This window comes from Anastrepha ludens, chromosome 6, assembly GCF_028408465.1.
Source record: "Anastrepha ludens isolate Willacy chromosome 6, idAnaLude1.1, whole genome shotgun sequence".
Classification (NCBI taxonomy): domain Eukaryota; kingdom Metazoa; phylum Arthropoda; class Insecta; order Diptera; family Tephritidae; genus Anastrepha; species Anastrepha ludens.
The window spans coordinates 63632316-63646948 of record NC_071502.1 but is presented as its reverse complement, the minus strand read 5'-3'; the positions used below and the strand labels follow the sequence as shown (position 1 = coordinate 63646948).

The following is a 14633-nucleotide window of genomic DNA, read 5'->3' as shown; positions in this document are numbered from 1 at the left end:
TTTCTAAGCTCTCACAGTAATGGTGTCGCGAAATGACATTTAGTGGCCTGTGCACCAAAGTGAACGTCCACCTCACCGATCTTTCTCGCTTTTTCACTGCAAGAAATCTCCAACTTCCCCACAAAGTCCACGGCGATCCTCTTTACCACCTGGACAAAGGAGGTCAAACTGCAATTCAAGGTAAAAGTCGATGACACACCAATTCAGACTGTTAACAATCCCAAAATTTTGGGTGTAACCTTTGACAGTTTGCTCTCCTTCTCTGCGCACACAACCGCAATTGCCCCTAAAGTCCAAAATCGCAACAAGGTCCTCATATCACTTTCCGGCAGGACTTAAGGCAAAGACAAAGCAATGTTGGTATCGACATTTAAGGCAATTGGCCGGCCGGTTGTAAACTACGCTGCTCCTATTTGGTCGCCTGGAACTAATGACACGCAGTGGATAAAGCTCCAGAGTTGCCAAAACACTGCTTTTCGAACAGCGACGGTTTGCCTCCTGATGCCGCCTCTTCAACACCTTCACAACGAGGCACATATGCTCCCAGGAAAAGAGCACAACAAACAGTTTGTGCTTGGGTGCTACTGCCGGTCTCACACATGCAGACACCTGCTTGAGCCAGAGCCGCCTCCCAGGCACGTCAGGAGACATCTCCTCAATTACGCCGACGAGATCCAGGACAAAACGAACAGACAACTACTGGACCAGACAATAAACGACATTCATCGGGAGACCCTTACCACCTTCTTAAGCTCCCGACCACCGAATACCGTAATCGGCGTCCAACTACCACCTAAAGCAGATAAAGAGCTCCAGTTTCTCCGTGAGACCCGCGTAACATTGGCACAATTACTTTATGGATATTGTAGCAGGTTAAACTTATCCAGAATCGACCACGACATACTAAACATATGTCCGCACGACACTAACCACCTTTTAACATGCCCCACCAAACCCACTCATCTAACACCCCTCTCCCTCTGGGCCCAATCTGTCGAAACAGCAAGTTTCCTGGACCTACCTTTTTGATGAGTTAGACGAAGGCGACCGGAGACTTACACTACATTGACAGGGTTTAGTATTGCTGCTACAACAACAACGACCTCTTATCCCAAAAATACAAAATTTACTTTTGTATGAAAAAATTACTTGGATCCAAAACTCTAGAGGCCTATTTATATTATTATTAGCGAATTCAACGCGGCCACCGTTTCTCACAAGTGAAATAAACGGCTTTCTTGAAGCGACTCTACCATGGTATCCAGCTTCACATACAACTTTTCTAGCAGTTTCCGCACAAATACTTTTTTTTCAATGTTTGTTTTACGTTTTCAACAATTTTTGATAATGTAATTTGAGAGTTAACCTTGACCATATTGACTATGCTGCGCTCTTCTTGGACCGATAAAAAAAAAAAAATAATTGGCGCGTACACTTCTGTTAGGTGTTTGGCCGAGCTCCTCCTCCTATTTGTGGTGTGCGTCTTGATGTTGTTCCACAAATGGAGGGGCCTACAATTTCAAGCCGACTCCGAACGGCAGATATTTTTATGAGGAGCTTTTTCATAGCAGAAATACACTCGGAGGTTTGCCATTGCCTGCCGAGGGGCGACCGCTATTAGAAAAATGTTTTTATTAAGGGGTTAGGCCACTCTAGGATTTTCAAAATATCGAAATTTTTTTTTTTGCTTAAAAGATGCTTTAAACTCTTTAGAATATAAAACAAAAAGTCCTATGCGTGAAAAAAATGTTTATCTCTAATATTTCGCACTTTTGCGCGAGCGCCTCTGACGTCTCTGACACGACTATTTCAAATTTAAACCGTGTTTATCTCAAAACGTGATTTTTCAAAACTGCACGCAGCATAACACAAACAATTTTTAATATTTTCACTTGTAATTGTACAAGGATCTTTAGAACATTATTCCGCACTGAAATACGTACGGATTTTTTTATTAATTAATTAGAAAAATTTTTATAAACAATTAACGGTTCCATTTTAGATGAAAAATTCTACTTTTGACTTCAAACATCTGCAAAATACACAAATTTCAATATTTCTAAAATCCCGTACGTATTTCTACAGCTATACTCACGTCGATTGAGAAGAATTTTTGTAATTTGGTTTAGGTGGACATTTACGTCAGTTGTACTGCGTGCCGTGAAGTGCCTTTTTCGCAGGGCGCGTTCAGAGATTCACTCCAAAGGCGCCATTTTGTAATATTTTTCAATAAAAATATTTGTAATTACACTTAAATACATGCTTAATAATATACTTAAAAAGTTTTTTCCTAGCACCTTTCTTTCAATGTAAAAAAAATCCTTATAAAACTGCTTTTTTTACAGTAGCTAGAGTGGTGTAACCCCTTAATTTTGCTTTCACCGAGATTCGAACCAACGACCTCTCTGTGAATTCCGAATGGTAATCACGCACCAACCCATTCGGCTACGGTGGTCGCCAGACCGGACCGATAGAGTTCTTAAATTCCCAGGCCTGGGCTTTTTATCATTTGGTGTTTCATGCCCGGGACTTAAACCTGGCCAATATCAAATGATAGTCACGCACCAACTCATTCGGATACGGTGGCTGTCGAAATGTTACCACTTTTATATAAAATATGCAAGTGAGTTCGCTAACCGGTCAATTCTAATAATAAATGAAAAAAAATATTCTAAAAAGTGAGCAAAAAGAAGAAAAATTCGTAATAAAGCAACCGTATTGTTAAAAGAAACAAAGTGTTACGATTACTTACCGTTATGTAAAAAAATTAAGTAAAGAATCTCGTTACTTTTTTATGTTTTTGTAACTTAATTATGCAATGGAGAAATAAATAAATAAAATATTGTATGTTTTAAACTATAAATTTATATTGTGTTTTTAATCAACTTCAAAATATGATATTGTATTTGTAGGGTGAACGCAAACTTTATAAGATATGTGTATATAACTTAAATACGCTTCACTTACACCAATTTCATTACTTTGTCGGTTTGTTAATCGGCAGTTGGGCAAAAGTGCATTTTAGCTTATCTCTGTTAGTTTGGTAATGCCTTTTCATACGAATTGGTTTATGGCAATTTCATTATATATATATGTACATATATATATGTATATGTATGTAGTGAGGAAGCAACAAATATTAATCGAGTAATAATCATGCGCTGCAGAGCATTTTATTTTGAGTGAAGGTAAATAAATTTCTATGTATACCTGAATCCGATCCCACAGAATTTTGACGACAGAAATTACTTACTTACTTACTTTTTTCCTTCACATTTTGATATTTTAAACTGAAATCATCAAATGCCAATTGTCACACAGCTGATTGTTATTTTGCTAACTATCGATTAAAATGCCATACATGGCGCGTGGGCGCTTTCGTTGGATTTACAAAACCAATATATGCGTAAAACTACCAAGTAACGAAGCGACCAGCTCGGTGTGAATACTTCTAATAGGTAAGTATAAAAATACGGAGATAATCGAATAATCATCCGCCTTATATTTGTTATATACATTCTGGGATTTCATGCGATCCTTATCCGGATTAATTGTTTAATAGCGAGATGAATAAGCGATTAGCACCCGATTCTGGTGGTGAGGTTGCCAGCTGAATCAGATACCCAGTTATCTGAATAGGACCTCTATGTAGAATATTAAGGCAGTATGTGCTTGGCCGTCAGAGCCAGTGGGACAGACTGTATATTCGCGCCCCCACCCTGTTTGCTCATAATTATGCAAATTAGTGAGCCCCTTATATGAAATATGCCTTCCAATAAATGTACAAAAAACTTTGCATTCTCAAATAAAGTCTTTAAGTAAGCGCTTGAAGAACAATAGGTATGCTCGATTAATCTTTATAAGTCTCTTATATTGATTACTTTAAATTTGTTTAGTTAAGCATTACAGGCACTAGCCTCACGCCTTAAGTTTAATGTAATCACGTTATCGATTTTCTTAATATGGATTTCATGGTTTTAATTACATCTCTTCCTAAAATAACTAAAACATTTTTTTTTTAGACTTTTTCCTTTTATCCCTTTTAGAAAATCTAAGAGCCCTTTACTTCCCATAAGTTATATGGGTTATAAGGTTATATGGGATTCTTCGGGTAAAAAAGGCCTTTTTTCAATATTTTTTTTTTCTATGTATTTATTATTTTTTATTTAATTCAAACTTTTTTTTGTCTTATAGATACATACTTAAAGAATAATTTCTAAAATTAAAAAAAAAAAAAAAATTTAAACTCCTCCATTGTGACGCCATTTCCGGTGACCCCTCGAAAAAAAGGTGCGTCCGCGTTAACAGCATAACTCCTGACAGGCTCATCAAAAATGAAAAAAACAAAAATAAGTGCTTTAGTTAAGACCATAGACTCGTGCTTGACCGAAGGAAAGAAAAAAGTAAAAATTGGAATTTTGGCAGACATTTTTGCAAAAAAATGAAAATTTCGGTCAAATTTGCTTGACATTTTGTTTTTTTAAATAGTTGTAATTAAAAAAAAAAAAAAAATCCTTCGTTGAAGCACGAGTAAACTGTATATCGAACACCTGTTTAAAATTTCATAAAGATCGGTTGAGTAGTTTTCGAGAACATTTGACAACCGGCTTTGAAAACACAGTTCCGAGAAAAACGCGTTTAAAGTTTTGAGTAACAATAAAAGTGGCTTGGAGCGCACACATTCCAAAGGCTGTATCTCCGAATTTATTACTCAGATCGACTTCAAAATTTAGAATAATATTCCTGAGATGTTGTAGAAATTTATAAGCAAACAAAAAAAAATAGATCGATTTTTTGAACCAACGAAACCCATGTAACCCCATAAGGCAGAGTCAAATCTTTGCTACTGCTTTTATTACTTCACTTGTATAATTCCACCATCAAAATGGATAATTGAACCATAAGAAACAAGTAATTTTCGTCAAAAGGAAAGTACAAATTTGCTGCTGAAGCGGAAAGTAATGCTTTTCCTTATTTACAAATACATACTTCCATTTATAATTTCCACTTGCTTAACATAATATATACGTAAGTATAAAAATACAGATATAACTGGAATGGTTTAGTCTCTTGCGTCTAGAACAGAATAGTCCTGCATCTTATATTTTTTATATACATTCTCCCAGAATTGAATCCGAGCGCTGTCCGGATCTTGTTGCGTGCTACATTGTCGATCAAAGATGAAGTAGTCCAGGTTACAATCTTCACCTTGCAAAGGTCTTTTAACAGGTGTCCACTCAATGCCCAACTCCTTCGCAATGTCACTGTTCTTTGGTGTCGGATTGCCATGGCGCGCAAAGTTGGTCCACAATGCACTTAAATGTTTGGTGGCTTGTAAATCGCTCTCTGAAAATGTGCTCATGTCCTCTCCGACATATTGAAGAAGATAATTTATTTCATCTCCGTGACAGGAACCATTCAGGTGTTCTAATTTATACATTTTCTTGAAAAAATCACGATCACCTTCGTAATCGAAGCGCAAGGCGTAGAGTGGAGCACGTGGTTGATGAATCGCTTGGAATTTTGTCGCCAGATGTATATCATAGACAAGATGATAATCTGATAATAAATCGGTTAAGTTTTGAAGGTGCTCTTGTGTAATTTTTTCACCACCAAAATAGAATTCACGAACTTTTTGCACCAGCATTTTTAGTTCTGGATGATCATACGGCAATGGAATATTGCGGGGGATAAAGCGCGCAAGGTCTTCGTCGACCACCTCTAAGACCTGGTGCTTCAAATATGTTAGGCCTTCTCCCGAATTGTAGGCAACTATGGTGGGCATGGCGAGAGTATCGGGCCGTTGCATGAGTTCCAGCACGGGAGTGGTAATGAATGCATCTGGACTGCTGGAATCTTCGAGTACAGGCCCTAGCGGAAAAGGTGGCCCACGGCGTCGCGCTTCTGGTGTAACTAGATACCTTGTATTTTTCAGAACTGCCGTAGGACTTACCTTTCCGGGGGATTGTATAAACTTGAGCATTTCCTTCGGATCCTTCGATTGACAGCCCAGCAAATAGCACATTTGATACGTCTTTTGCCTTGGTTGGCGTTGGAATAACCACTCGCTGTTTGCAACGCCACCATGCATGATGGCTTTTTGGAAAAGTTTGTGCGCGTGAGATGCCAATGTATGCAGACCTATACAAGCAGATCCAGCACTCATTCCGAATAAGGTTACATTGTTCGGGTCACCATTAAAGTTTGCTATATTTTCATGTATCCAGGCCAGAGCTTGCCGCTAAAGGCATGACAGATACAAAAATGAAAAATTCCATTGTTGTAATATAAAAACAAAACAAACTACGAATATTTACATACATATTTATCTTTTTATCATATACGTACATGCATACAATATATGCTTACCTGATCTTTGAGACCAGCATTTCCCCATATACCTGCTTCAGGCAGGTACGCAAAACCGAAAAAACCTAAGCGATAATTAATCGACACCACAATGACATCCTCCGACAGAAGACTAACTGGCATGAATCTAAAGAATTCTATTCAGTTTCATTTGCTGTGATATTTATAACAATAAAGTTCTTACGTTTGGCCATGACCGAACAGGAAACCTCCACCATGTATCCAAACCATAACTGGAAGTGGCTGACTTGAGGACTTAACAGGAGCGTACACATTTAGATGGAGGCAATCTTCTGAACCGGCAGGTTTTTTTGTGATCCGATCTTTCTGATGGGATTGGTCTCTTGGGCGTGTGCAATCCAATTCTGGCGTCTCAAATTGCGCCAATGGAATTGGCGACTGATGAATACAATAATATTAACACAAAATTAACTACTGAAAATAGAAACTGAGGGTATAATTGTATATAATGATTTGCAATAATTAGACGGTTTTCGGTTGCTACTCTCTAAATTGTTATAGAAAATCTGCTATTAAGATAATCTGTTAACTGCTTTCAGAACTGTTTCACTGCGCGTATTTAATAATGGGCATGTAATTTGCCCACGTTCCAAGGAAAGAAATTAAAAGAAAAATTATTTAACTTTCCAGTGATGCTCTTCTAAGGCCTGTCGAAGTTTTAAGTATTTGAAATAAGCCTGCACAACCCGATTCTCTATATGTACTCAGACTGATTAAAAATCGCTTTTAATTAATAAAAATTGAATATTTAAAAATGTGTCAGGCTCAATGCAAGAGTCGTGGAATTGGAGAAATTTAAGTCCGACGTCAGCACAATTTTTGCAGAAGGACAAAATCATGTGTGGAAAATACATCAATATACATGAGTCGACAGGGCCGTAGAGAGCATATCCGAGCCCCGGGGGAAAATTGCAAATGCGGGCCCTTTCCAATTATGTCTAGTTCATATAAATACGTATAATTGTTAAACAGTGTGAATTTAACATAATAAAACAATATACAAGTTTCCTGATGAAATCAAATCAAAATCAATCATTCGAATTAATCATTCGAATTTCATGCTTAGATACCGTGGATGTATATCGCGGATATCTATTTATTATTTCAGCAATTCCGAGAGCATAGAGAAAGCATAGAAGAGTGTGTATGAATGTTATAATATAAGCACACAATAATGAGTAGTATCGCTTACTCTACTTCTTTTTTTCTTATTTTCATTGAGTCAAAAGGCTTGAGAATATAACTTCGGCTCAAAAATTGACTGTATTTAAACTTGGAGTAAGGAACCTGATCCAATATTCAGTTAAACTATTCATCGCCAAAGTAATCGATTATCGGTTACACATTGAATCTTATACCCAAGGCTTTATAACATACACTTTCGATTGGGCGTATCATATTCTATTTTTTAAATCATAATTTGAAAATGTGGATCGGAAGTTTAAATTTGGATCGGAAGACGACTAAAATCATCAATTGAATTGATACCACCGATCGACTTGAAAAATTAAATCTTAAAAATAATTTCAAAATGTATTATGGTAACGCGAAAACGTGTGTCATGGAGCTGTTTACCAACTATAATTTACAATTTTTTTTTTTTTATAAAACTTTTCTACAGCCCAGCATTTCCAAATTAGAGATGAGAATCACAAACTACCTTTCCGGAAATCGTAGCTCTCTCTCCTGTAGCTGTCTGGAGATTGTAGCCAACAAGTATTCCACATTATAATTTACCAAATCTGAGCGGATGATCCAGTTTGAGTAAGAGTAAGCACCTGGAATCGCCCATTTACAGTTCCCCTTATGGTAAAGATGTTGATTTTCTGTTCAATTTGCGAGACAGACACTGCAGGGTAGGGCATTCAATTGTGGGAACTAGTTTTCGCCCCTTAGAGCTGGTTCATTTTAATTTAAAGCCTGCTGTGCATCGGAAGCAACAGTTTCAGCGCTTCGCTTTCTTCCTCCTGCGTTCGTCTTCGGTTGACAGTGTGGTATACTGCAACTGCGAGCCAGATGTCCGGTCTTACTGCAATTGCAACACTTTAAATCCGAGCTTCTTCTTCTTCAAATTTTCTGTTTAAAATTTCTGTAGAATATTTTAACCCTCTAACAGCCGTTTTTAATTAACTTTCATGCAGATTACTTAAAAAAGGGTAAAATAAACCCGTCATATTTGAGTTGGCGGTTTAAATATTCTTTAAAAAAATATCGCTAATTTTTTCTATAGGTCCGTGAAGTTAGTAATGTCATTAAAGTAAAATATTTCAAGTAAACGTAAAATAAAAAATATATTGATCGAAAGTTTGAAACTTTAACCCACTTTAAAAAAATTGTGTTGAAGTGGAGGAATGTAACTGTCCTGCTACGAGTGCAGAGATCCCTTTAAAAGGTGTTCCATTATTATCCGTCGCAACTAAAATCACATATACACATACATACAATAAGAGCACTTGTACAAAGTCGCGCAGAGTAGTTATCCAATTTTGTTTTTGAATAACTAAAAACACAAATTTACTAAATAAAAATTGATTTAAAGTGATGGAAATCTTTATTTTCACCTTTAAGCGTTTGTCTGTTTGTAGTTCACAAATTCATAAGTCTCAAATATGATGAAACTTATATAGCTTCTGCTAGGGTGCTTAATTTTGCGCCACCTTGTACTGGCGTTGGTGCGCTAAAAGTGAGTTATACCAGCCTAATGAGGTACTACCATACCCGCTAGTGGCGAATCTTGCTCGATAACTTTGTTATTTCTTTCGCATGCAAATTTTTCGTTAAGTTAATCGAGCATAGAGATAGTGAACGGGGGAATGGCGAATAAAAGAGGATGTGATTTAAGGCAGCTCTATTCCCGCGTTGCCAATATATGTTCATTTGTACCAGTTGTTTCATCTATTCGCCACTTGCTAACTCTTGGCGAAAAGAAAAGGTCTATTATTGGTCACAAAAACGGTTTTTATCTATAGATATTCCACTATATATCTAAATCGTGTCCTTTATCTCTTCCGTACAAGTTCGACCAAAAAATGTATTCGAATAAAATACAAACAAAATTCAAATTATCATGCACAAGAGCTTGAGAGAGCTTTCAATATTGCATTCTTGCATGAATTATTAAAACACATTTCACTGCTTAAACATACTTACGTATTGTTTACTTTGCGAGCTATTTCTACTACCTTTATATTTACTATAATTTTTGTAGAGAGTGATTAAAAATGCAACAAGGAGCGTCAAATTTCAGTTGCCACCGAATATAGAACCTTTATTAAATTAAGTTGTTGTTTAATCGTCAGCTGAAACCAAGAAGCTTGCAAATTTATACTGGTTAACTATTAGTTTAGTATTTGACTGTTTTTCTCCAGCTGCTGAAGAATTATTACTGGAAAAGTAAACGAATACACTTTTTGTCTTCTCAACTTGTCATAAAAATGTTTTTAATAAACACATATGTTTTATCACAAACGATATTCAGACTGGATTGGAGTGATGGGTACGATTACTTACAGCTAACAACTATTGTTCTATTTAAATGCTTAACATTTGTCTGATCTTTTTTGTGATCTTTTGTTCATGAAATATCAAAGGACAATCATTCAGCTATTGTCTTCCCAGAGAACTGCTATTCAGATCTGCCATATTTAGAAAACATCAGTGTCGCCTACACAAAATCTTTCCTGTGAGGGAAAAAGGTGGAATTTCCATACATGTATATATATATATATATATAATTGGCACGTACCCCCTTTTTGGGTATTGGCCGAGCTCCTCCTCCTATTTGTGGCGTGCGTCTTGATGTTATTGAACAAATGGAGGGACCTACAGTTTCAAGCCGATTCCGAACGGCAGTATTTTTATGAGGAGCTTTTCCATGGCAGAAATACACTCGGAGATTTGCCATTGCCTGCCGAGGGGCGACCCCTATCATAAAAATGTTTTTCTTAATTTTGGTGTTTCGCCGAGATTCGAACCTACCTTCTCTCTATGAATTCCGAATGGTATTCACTCACCAACCCATTCGGCTACAGCGGTCGGAATTCCCATACATTGTGTTACAATTTATAGAAGCAAGTTCTATGGTCAGGATTTACTAATTTTCTGAGTAAACCATCATAAAAATTTTAATTAGATTGGTTTTTATAAATTCATATCTCGCGCTACACATTTTGATCGTTTCCCGGAGAATAATTCAAGACCGTTTGTCTAATAGATGTATTTAATAAAATATATTTAAAAATACACTGAGTCTGTAAGATTTAATGGCTTTAACAAAAATATTAATCGTAGCTTACCGGCCACCGGCGCTTATATAGATTTAAAAATATTTATACAAAAAAATTTGAAATCGCGTATATCAAATACAGGAAATCACTAATTTCAAAATTTGAATTCAAGTGAGGCGAAACCCAAACGCAAGCTAAGCAAAAACTAAACGTAAAAAAATGGCAGTTCAGTGAGTTAAATTGGAAGTAAAGGATCAGTAAATTTGAACCGAAGCAAAATTCTCAGGATGACGATACCTGGGAATAATTGCAATTATTTCACCTTCATTTTCTATCTCCCGCTTGTGATGTACATATTGATCTTGCCACTGCATCAACAACAACTACAAATATATTATGTCAAGAACGGAATATTTCAAACAACAAAATGCCAAAATGTGATTTTATAGCAGAATTAGTGTAGTATAGAATCTTATGTGATAAAAGTACAATGAAGCCGCGAGATAAAGCCGTTGGAGTGACTAGAAAAGTTCTTCATACTCGTAGAAGTTAAAAAAAAAATTTAGTTTTTATACCCGAATTATAATTATTTGTTATATATTTGTGATATAAAAGTTTCTAATGCTCATCATGTCTTTAATGCTTCTATATTTTTACCTAGGATTCTGTATAAAAAAAACATTCATGAAAACGGTTTTTTTTGTAGACGTTTAAGGATAATGAACATCCTTAATCAAGGTTCTATTGTAAGGATCTAACTCAAGCCATTCTGGGAATGTGACATTGAAAACTCACCTGGAAGCGTAATTCCCCTACTGGCGGCACTGCGTATCGTATTCCCTGAAAACAGTGAAATGGGTTCCCGTTCGGTAGACGTTCTTCTCGTCCAACAACGACACCTTGGCGCACTTGCACTTTAACTTCCTTCGATGATTTCTAAACGTACACACTTACAAATAATATTTCGAACTCATAAATATATTTAACTCAGTATCCACTTACAATTGAACTATAATATTTGAAAGCACTAAACGACTGCAAGTGTCTGTGAGGACGTGAAAATATATTTTGAAACATTTTACGTTAGAACGTCTGAAATTATCCAGTAAGTTTGGAAGAAGTTAATCGGATGGCTTTACACTCTTAACTAATATTAAATAAGATTAACCGAGACATTTTATATCCACTACAACAGCGTCAAGTAAACCACTCATTGTAAATACATTTACTTAAGTTTAACATAACGATACGATTGTTCGATGTCAGTATGACGGAAGAAATGTAAAAGCAGTATGCAATGAAAGAGCTCTAAATTCTCTAGTAAATTTATATCATCTCCGCATTTCCGTTATTAAATTATTTCTATATACATACATACATACATGAACATACATACAAACGAGTACAATTATCTTTAATCTCTCTTTTAATTTTGAAACGTTCAAAATGTTTGAAGTTACTGATCAAAAATATTTAATTATTAGATTTATGTACAATTGGTAATTGTAAAAACACAGGTAATTTCACTGACAATTTCATAATTTTTTCCGAATATAAGTCCGCAATTGAAAAGGGCACTACAGTAGTGACGTCAACTTGATCGAATTGGTGCAATTCAAAAGTTTTTGATAACATTTTGGCATACGCAGCCAATAAAAAAGCGCAAGGGTAAACCTATAGAAAGCATAAAGATGTACCTCCCGCATACTCCGACCCCTCAGCGCATGTGGCTTCGACTCTATAAACAATGGGCATAAATTGAAGGAGTGCTTGGAATTTGTTAAAACTTTACTTCTGAAAGGATTACATCATGATTTCTTTCTTTTTTTAAGGTCCCTTGAGATGAAACTAATGGATCTGACGATAATAGCAAGTGAGTCATTAAATCTTCTATTATGAGAAAGACAATTTTTTATATGAACTTTCTAAAATTTCTTCAGACAATAAACCTATAAAAACATTTTAACACCTTATTTTTTGAAAATCTAGCTAACCATTCAGATATTATGACATTCACGAAAAGTTCTTCCTCGTATTATATGTCCTTGGATGTAAAGATATGCTAAAACATATACTACTATCACGAGGCGGAGAAATGTTATATTTTTAATATTTATTTACTTAAAATAAGTTGTTGTTGTTTAATTCACTTACAACTTTACTCTGACTGGCTCTGCTCTAATAAGAACAGTTTTCGCTCTAAAGCTAGCGCTAACTCACATTCCGTTGGTCTCTGCTACCATTCATAAGTATTACACTCTATTCCAATTAGAAATAAGGTAAGTAAGGCACAGAGAGCTCGACCCCATCCGCCATCCATGAAGGCCGCTCTCCAAGCAGTCGGTGCACTCTTAGATTGCAAATGTTAGAATTGCTGTTAAGTGCTCCACTTATGATGTTAGAGAATAGAACATCAGAGCACAGATCCGTTTACATGGGGGATCATTAGTAGTTGTTCGCCTTAACTTATATTACTTTCCCCTGATAAAGAGGTGATTTAATATCCTAAAAAATGTTAGGAGGTTTGATGAGGATTTTTTTGTTATCTCTAAATTTTCAAAATTTTAGAAAATTGCAGAATTTTCAAGCAGGGATTTACTTAATATTAAAAAGGAAAACGTTGCTAATTTTTTTTTTTTCAAACGTATAAAGGGTATGATACCTTTTATTAGTTTTTAAAAGTTAAAGCAGATAACCTTTAAGTGTGGTCGAAAAATATTTCCAACTCAAAATTCCCATACTTACGCTTTTCAAGCATAAAATATTTATATACATATATACAAATTTACATACATAAACCAGTACCAAGTTTTGAATACTGTACTGTCAACTTGTACAGTTTGCAATTTCAATCTTGTTGAAGATACGTTCCATGTTATTGGTGTGTGTCCTATTTATTCAAATAATTGTGTAAAATATTTTCTTAAGAGGAAATAATTATTTTGTTTTTGTATTTGTTTAAAGTATAGAGAACTAATTCTATGTTAAAATCACTGGCTAAAGATATAACAAATTAGGCATTTTATCAGCGCTCAGTGGTTCAGACTGCAACGAAGTAACACTGAGTTTTTCGTATATCATCATATTCGTAACTAAACCGCTGATTCCTTCAAAATCGTAAAGAGCTGGCTAACGGTCTGATATTGGCCTCACATCTGCATTCGGTACATCGTGAATAAAATGAATACAAAAATAATATTACGTTTGTCCGTGTAAAAGTCCAGCAAAAATTGTCCAGCAACGAAACTCCTGAGAATTTTAAAGCGTTCTCCATCAAAGAGAAATATGTGCTTGCAAATTTTTACGCGAGCGCAAAATTTAGGAAAACTAATTTAACGATTCCAGTATTCTTCGATCATGAATACGCATTGGTTTGGCGCGTACCTTATTTAAACTATTATAAGTAACTAAATAAAGGGTGGTTAAGTTTTAAGGGCCGATATTGATTTTGAATAAAATACTATATTTTTAAGAAATTATTATCATTTCTCTTTATTATGATAAAACTGGTATGGCTCAATTACGAATAGAGCTAAATATTGGCCAAATGGCCCCCGCGGCCTTGGCGGCACACCTCCATCCGATGGTCCAAATTTTCGATGACGCTGAGGCATAATTGAGGTTCTATGCCGTTAATGTGCCCAATTATCTCATCCTTTAGCTCTTGAATTGTTACTGGCTTATCGACGTACACCTTTTTTTTTTCAAATAACCCAAAAGAAAGAAGTTCAGCGGTGTCGTTGACGTTTAGGGGTGGTTCACATTCAACATCGGCCTTTGAAATTTAACCACCCTTTAGTTCGAATAATAATATTGTATATTTACTTACTTCTTTTGATAATGCATTCATTTTTATTGTAATAAAATATATACATCCCGACGTTTATCCCAGTCTTCGCTCCCGCTTGCAACACCTGTTCCGATAAAATTGACACAATGGCAATCGTTGTATTCAATGTGACAATTTTGTGCTTCAAATAATAACGGATCAGGCGTAAAGTGACCCAAAGCAGGGTG

General features: G+C 35.7%; 1 protein-coding gene across 1 annotated transcript in view; it reads right to left on the bottom strand.

Annotated features, from left to right (window-relative positions):
* Window positions 1-4788: 4788 nt before the first annotated feature.
* The window catches only part of LOC128867091 (uncharacterized), a 28077-nt gene continuing 18232 nt past the window's right edge, over window positions 4789-14633 (bottom strand). The window contains exons 11-15 of the mRNA XM_054108189.1: window positions 11619-11651; window positions 11412-11552; window positions 6554-6768; window positions 6370-6496; window positions 4789-6241 (exon numbers count right to left, since the gene is read on the bottom strand). Coding sequence (XP_053964164.1) covers window positions 5063-6241; window positions 6370-6496; window positions 6554-6768; window positions 11412-11552; window positions 11619-11651 — 1695 coding nt within the window. The 3' untranslated portion in view covers window positions 4789-5062. The remainder of the gene's footprint in view (window positions 6242-6369; window positions 6497-6553; window positions 6769-11411; window positions 11553-11618; window positions 11652-14633) is intronic.